Source organism: Scardinius erythrophthalmus, assembly GCF_964197995.2.
Source record: "Scardinius erythrophthalmus genome assembly, chromosome: 10".
Classification (NCBI taxonomy): Eukaryota; Metazoa; Chordata; class Actinopteri; order Cypriniformes; family Leuciscidae; genus Scardinius; species Scardinius erythrophthalmus.
In genome coordinates, this window is record NC_138230.1 from 41,123,587 (window position 1) to 41,131,416 (window position 7,830).

General features: G+C 36.4%; 1 protein-coding gene across 1 annotated transcript; it reads right to left on the reverse strand.

Moving 5' to 3' along the window:
* Window positions 1-366: 366 nt before the first annotated feature.
* Window positions 367-2,250, reverse strand: sem1 (SEM1 26S proteasome subunit). The gene is made up of 3 exons (XM_081376446.1): window positions 2,093-2,250; window positions 1,453-1,546; window positions 367-617 (listed from the first exon to the last, which is right to left on the reverse strand). Exons 1-3 carry the CDS (start codon window positions 2,166-2,168, stop codon window positions 575-577), a joined length of 213 nt encoding a protein of 70 aa, XP_081232572.1. The 5' UTR covers window positions 2,169-2,250; the 3' UTR covers window positions 367-574.
* Window positions 2,251-7,830: the final 5,580 nt, after the last annotated feature.

Here is a 7,830-nt window from a genome sequence, read left to right on the forward strand (position 1 = left end):
GTGGGAGCCCTCGCTGTGAAGAGCAAAAGAGCAGGGCCCGGTCGGGAGTGGGCAGGCCCAGGCAGGACCGGCTGGGAGCTCACGCTGTGACCACCTCCGTGCCTCAGAGACAAACACTTCACTGGATAATCTCCCCACCAGAGACTCTGCAAAGCCCCATGGATGCAGGGGAAGAGTCAGGGCACAGGGGAGCGGTTTCAGATCAGGGGCCTGGATGCGTGCAGCAGCATCACTGAATGTTACACCAAAGTCTGCTCACTGCCTAACAATATGTACCAGACTTTCCTGAGCTGTTTAGAAAAAAAGAAGATTACAAATCATGCATGCAAAACAATGAAATAGAAATAGAAGAAAACGGAAACAGAATAGGGAAAACATTTCTTTATTCTCACAATTATTAACACAAGTTGTATATAAGAGGGGAAAAAAAACATTGCTATCAGTTTCAACTGACCCGTTTTACAACGCTGGGCTTCTTACAGAAGTAATAAGAGAAATCACATTTTCTATTGACAGAACAAGCTGACAATATGCAAATGTGGAAAAATCCATTTTCAGCTCAAGTAATCCACCATTAAGAGGTTTCCATCTTGTATCCGTGTTTTTCAAGCTCCGCTCTTAAAAGAATGGAAAAAAAATGGGGGGAAAGTTAAAAAGTGCAATAACTCACAAAAACAAATACAAAGAGAACGAAATTGGTAAAATTGGTCAATTTTCACATTAAAAACAGTTGTATCATTATATGTTAATTTAATTTAAATAACTTTTTTATATTTAAAAATGTAATTCAAAAACTCAAAATCAATATTTACATATATTTAACTTAATTTCAAAAAAGTAAATGATAAAATTACAACTTTTTTTTTTACTATGCTTTCTCAATTAAGTCACAAGTCTCAATAATCATACACATTCACAAAACAAACATTTCCAGTGTTGAAAATCAAAAAGTGTTTCACGAGAAATGTCAATGGGTTTATAGCTTCCAGGCTTCAGGAAAAGGGAAATTAATGTGTTTAATATGGGGAACAAATGGAAAGCATTAACTATTCAGAATAGTGATCTACTCATCTATATTTTTTCAAATTAAAATAGATATGCAAGCATATTAAATGGCTGTTTTTAATGAGGTCAAGTCCTCACACATAGGAAAGTTCGTCAATGTGGTTTGAGGCCACCATGAGTGTCGGTTAGCCATTGGACATTGGATCCCTTAGGGACCGTTTTCTTCTAAATGAGTGTAACCACACAAAATTCTTTAGAAAAAAAGTGGGTTTCACAGGGTCTGAAGCCTCTAGCAATAGACAAGAGGACAACACAATATAACATGCATGCCTAGCAAGGCTTATTCACTGTGAATTTAGATTAGGCTAGTACACTTAATGTTTAGAATTTAATCTTCTACTCTGTTTCATATGTACAATTACCCAAATTCACTAAATAAATACCTACCTCAGCTGATTAGAAAAGTCATCCTCTACATTGTCATCATCCCAGTTATCTTCCCAAACATGAGCATCCTCATCTTCATCCAGGCCTGTCCAGTCTGGGAATGGCAACAATTCAATGAGGCTGATGATTTACACACAAAGGCCATCCCAGCTCCACACACACACACACACACACACACTAGTCACTCTGCATAGTGTGGAGCTGTACAGCATCTATTAATTTCCCCCAAAATTAATAAATAAAAGTCGCCAAATTCAGTACATGCGCCCAATCATTGTCTATGCATTTAACATTTCAAAGCAACAGAGAATGAATTATTGCAAACAAAGTTAAACTGTTAGCTTTAGTGGTGCTTAAAATGCTAGCTGCTAATAAATGCGTAGTAATGTTGTTTCTTTACGTATGTGGACTTAGAGAACTCGAGTATTTTATAAGAAATACTATAAGAGATTGTATTTAATTCATATATTTTCTTTTCGAGACCGACAAACCAACCATTTGTTGAAGAAAGCAAATAATGTTCTGTCGGTTAGCATAGCAATGCTAGCTGAGTCACTGTCTTATTGTGGGCGTTTATTTACCCTTAAATTGACAAAAGAGCGCATTTCTACTAAAACACAATCAGTTTCAGTTCACTTACCCTCTGCTGGGAATTCTTCAAATTCATCATCTTCCTCCAACAGCCCCAAGTCCACTGTTTGTTTCTTCTCTGACATATCTCTTCTCGTGCTAGCGATTCAGCCGTTCAACAGTTTCTCATGGATGCTCGACGTAATAACCAAACGTCATATGCGCATGCGCAGTGCTATAGTCTATATGGCTTATGACATGCGGTTTCACTGCCATTAATATGAGCCAGCAAGTAGTTTGAAGTGCTTATTTATGAAGGCTCTGTATAATGAATATGGCTGAATTAGCCTTAAGCTTTTTATTTATTATTTGTATGTTTGTTTGCAATTTGTTATATTTTTTCATATATATATATATATATATATATATATATTTATATATATATATATATATATATATATATATACAGTGCAATGCATAAGTGAATACACCCATGCTAAAGTTGACTAAAAAGAGGAATAAAAAATCATATTTTGGAAATTGAACTTAATGCCTTAATTTAAAAAATTAGGAAAAATCCAACCTTTAAGGACACCAATTTTCTTTGTGAATGAATAATGTATCGTAAATAAATAAATGTTCTTCCCTAAAATACATGGTTCTTAAGTTAGTACACCCCTATGTTAAATTCCCATAGAGGCAGGCAGATTTTTATTTTTAAGTATTTTTTTATTTTATTTTATTTTTAGGATACTATGCATCCTGATAAAGTTCCCTTGGCCTTTGGAATTAAAATAGCCCCACATCATCACATAGCCTTCACCATACCTAGAGATTGGCATGGTTTTATTTCAGTTAGCCTAATAGCTAGTTTGATTTGCATTGAGAGATGATCTTATGGAAAGTACTCCATGCCAATCTCTAGGTATGGTGAAGGCTATGTGATGATGTGGGGCTATTTTAATTCCAAAGGCCAAGGGAACTTTATCAGGATGCATAGTATCCTAAAAAAAATTATAAAAAAATACTTAAAAAAAAAATCTGCCTGCCTCTATGGGAATTTAACATAGGGGTGTACTAACTTATGCACCGTGTATTTTAAGGAAGAACATTTATTTATTTACGATACATTATTCATTCAAAAAGAAAATTGGTGTCCTTAAAGGTTGGATTTTTCCTAATTTTTTTAATTAAGGCATTACGTTCAATTTCCAAAATATGATTTTTTATTCCTCTTTTTAGTCAACTTTAGCATGGGTGTATTCACTTATGCATTGCACTGTATATATATAAGAAAGACATATATAAAAAATATATATAAATATATATATATACACTGTAAAAAAAATTTTTTTGGTGAAGTAAATACTACTGAAAAAAAAAACAATGTAATTTACATGAAAAAGTTAGTTCAGGCAAGAATAAAAAAACTAAGTAAATTCCATATCAGTACTTAATTCAAGCAAGTAGAAATGAAAGCGTAAATATCAACTCAATAAAATTAAGTAAAAATTACTCAACTTTTCTGATACTGGGGTTCCCATCATGCACTGGACCTTGAATAATTAATGAGGTTCATTTTTCACTGGTTTACAGCTGTATTTACACTGTTTTATCATTGCTTTTGTTGTCAGGATTAGTAACTTGCCATTTTGTGACATTTCGAGTAAATTTTCTGCTCAAAATGACACATTCAAACACAAAAATGATCCATCAAATGTTACCATCATTGTGTATTGCCTACCAAGTATTGAGGTCTTTGCATTCACATGATGCTTAACATTTGACATGATGTAGTATAAATTACTTAGTTAATCAGAGTAAGGCACATACTATAAATATAATTCAATATTATTGTTTGAGTGAAATGTAATGCAAAAGAATTTTCAACTAAATCGATATTAATCAACCTTTTACTAGCCAAGTTAAAATTACTTATTTTCTTTGTTACTTTCACTTAACTAGTAAAGTGTACTTAATTCCATATTCCAAGTAAATTTAACTTAAAGATTTCTAATTAAAGCTACTGATAAATATGTTTAGGTTTTTACTTGCAATTCTTTGTAAATTTACTAGCATTTTCTGAGTGAAAAAAGTTGCCTAGCTTTTTTCAAGTAAATCCTACTCCAAATTTTTTTCAGGGTAGCCTATATGAAGACTTCAGATGCAAAAGCGTCTAAGTCCATCTAACGTTTTTCTTTAACATTTTTATCATGCAGGCTCCTATGTATAGGTTTCTACCTATACTACCGACATTTCTGAATGGGCTGAGGCAGGGATTTAGTGAAAGTGAAAGAATTTGATGAACGTATAGCCTACTATGTGCGGACAACATTCGCTCAGTATTATTATCTCATTTTTTAAAGAGGCTTTTGCATCGAAGGTCTTCATATAGCCTATGTAGCCTACCATAAAAAAAACATTTACAAATACATACACAGACACACACACATTTTAAAATGATTTATGAAATTATAAAAATGGCAGTTTTTTTTATAAATACTAAAATAGACTAAGACTAATAGTGAAATTCTGCATGAAAATGAGTATAACATGAAGCTGGGTCTCAAAAATAGTCTTACAGCCAAAGGCATGAACATTTAGTCTAAATAACACATGGACCACAAGCACATGGCACATGGACCACAAAACCACCACACATGCCACAATAAAAATTGTCCCGTGGCTCCAATTTGCTGACAGACGGTGAAAACTTCAACCAAGATATTCTTTTTTTGAAATTATTTTGTAATCATCCAAACTCCAAATATAAGTAGACAGCAAAAGGAAGTCATTTAGATAGGATGATGACAGTGTACTCGTTTTTACTGACAAATCCAGTTAACAGTAAAACAACAGAGGACATTCTGGACATGGAGATGAGGAGAATCCCATTTTGCTTCAGAGGGGTGGGACCAAATTCTTAGTTCACGATATGAGAAATTGTATTTCACAAAAACGATATATATCGCGATATAGTTATTTTGTGTTATTTTATCTCATTATTGTTATTAACAATAAGAAAAAAGACACATCAAAAAACAAGACAAATGCAATATAACAAAACATTTAATTAAACAAATTACATTTTTCAGGTACAATAGGTTTATTTATCGTAGTTATAATTAGTAGCCTACAAAATTTAATCAAATGTAAAAAATAAAATATTGCATAGTTTTCACTGTATGAATTAATATAGGCTCCATTTATTTTAAAGCTAAAAAAGGAAGTTATTCAGTCAAGAGCAGTAAGTTATTTTCTCTTTTGTTTGATTCACGGATCCACACTGATAGTATCAGGACTGTTTCTAGCCTTTTTGGCACTCTAGGCGAGATTCCTATTACATTATCACTGGCGTTTATGATTTATAAAAGTAGCCTATTCCTATGACGTAAAATCCATATAGCCTAAAAATGTAGCTACTGTATAAATGAAAATTAATATTTCAAAAGTATATTTTACATTACACTATCATATAGGCAAATTACAATACTTTTGTCCTAATTTCTTCACTTGCAAGAAGGCTAAACCCTTGAGCTTTTATTTAGGAGAAAACACCAGATCACCAAGCACTTTTCTTCAAATCACGCAGCACAAACAGAATGTCTTAATTAAAGTCTTGTGCTGTTTTATAAAGGCACAAAGCCATATCACGATTTCGATTTTCGATCTCATGTGGTGGGAAAAGAGCGAGTTCGGCAAAAGGCGGATTCGAACTCGGATCGAACGCGTCAAAAGCTACTTTCAAGCACCTCACGCCCTACTACCTATGGCCACTGTAGATATTGGGTCACCGTGATTTTGCCAAGACATCAACATATTTGGTTGATCCTGGAATAACTTTCCTGCCCCAGTCCTAACCCTATCCCTACCCCTAAACCTAACCCTACCCAATCTTTTGCCTATAATCAGAGGGAAATGATAGGTGAATAACACTGATATTGAAGCACCTCACCCTGGTTTTAAGCCTAAATTTGACATAAACTGTAAACTTGTCCCTCAATTCTGATTGGTCGATTGGAGAGTTGTTCCAGGATAAACAATGTTGATCCAGGAACAGGTGGTAGGCCTAGCCTACTTGGTGAAATTACGTTCACCGAAGGTATTGAGTGGAAGGCGTCTTTTTGCCAGGCACTTCAAATTTACGCTTAGTAATCAAAAATGTAAAAAAAAAAAAAGGTGTGGAGGGGGCTCTCACTGGCGCCCCCAGCTGTTTGCGCCCTTGGCGACCGCCTATTTTGTCTAGAAACGACTCTGACTGATACTGTCAGGGTTCTGTCACTTCTGTCTAGTTTATTTCTTGGTTTTGTGACAGAGCTCTGACACTCCTGTTTTGTCATGTCTTTGTGTGGGCGCGCGGCTTTGAGCGTTCGCGAGCTCTTGTCTGTATGCCTTGTTACATGTGCAGGGCGTGGTGTTTGGATCCCGGCACGTCAGTCTAGTTTAGTTTTGGTTCTGTGTCGGGATTCGGACATTCATGCTCCGCGTGTTTGTATTCTGTCATGAGCGCATTGTCATGTATGTTTCCTTGTGCCATGTGCTCTCCTGTCGATTGTCTAGCTCCGCCCATCTTGTTACCTGATTATTGATTCATTTGCCCCACCTGTCCTTCCTCATTACCTGCTTTTTTTTGCTCTTGCTGTTTATTCTCCTCATTGTTTGCAGTCCTGTGCTGGATCGTCGTTAAATGTTACCATGAGTGTTTCCAATGCTCTAGTCAAGTTGTGTTGAGTTAAGTCTTGTTTTTTCCCCACAAGGGTGTTTTTATTTTATTAAGAAAGCCCATTATTTCTCCTGCAATTGAGTCCTCGCTCCCTCACTCAACCCTGACAGATACACATCCGGTTTACACCCAACTGTTTACTTTCACCTGAGATAACCAGTTGTGTTTACATGAATAGCCTACTAACACAATGGGCATTTTGACGCAATTGCATTTGTATTTGACCGTTCAAGCGCAGTAAGACGTGAAAGAGAACTGAATTTGTGATCGCATTCTGAGAGACATATGGCTCTCTGTGTGTCAGTCCAGTTTTAACATCAAGCATGTCCCACTCTTTATGTTCACATTCATGCATTTTATCACTCTGAAGTTTCAATAGTGCTATATTTACATATCGCGATACTAGCTAAATCTCTAACGATAGACATTTTATACCGTGGTAACGATATTGTCATACAGTACCTAAGCTTCAGATTTATACTAGTCCCAGAAAAGATGGTGAATTACTAATCAAAATAATTGCATAAGGCTTGGAAGTCTTGAAATAAAGTGGAAGGATCATTGCAGTCCATCTCAGGTAAAGGCCTGGGAATATCTCATACCTGAGACTGCAGTTACACTGTGGCGCCTGGAGTCTCAGGAGAAGGGGAGGGGGGGCCGTCAGACTGACTCTCAGCCTTTCTTCCTATGTGAGAATGCCTTTCATTGGCCCCTCCAGGACAGTATCGCAACTGAGTCCTCATAGAGGCTCCAACCCTGCCCGGCCAGTCTGGCAGTCTCGCTTCCACCAGTCCTTATCAGGACGGAGATCACAATATGGCCTGAGGGGTGCTATAGGACGAGCAATGGGGACGGGAGGGTTTTATAGGACGGAGGCCATCATCACCCCCAGCTCCCATCTCACTGATCACTCAGATTAATGACACGACTCTCCTTCTGCCAGTGAAAGTGACAACACACCAGAACACGGGCCTGTCTACCTGTCCAAATTCTCTTGATGAGATAATCACCCTTTCATTCGGCATAAATAGAAGAATGCCAAACAAGTCAGTGAATGCTTCACCGTGAAGGCCGACCGTTGGCGT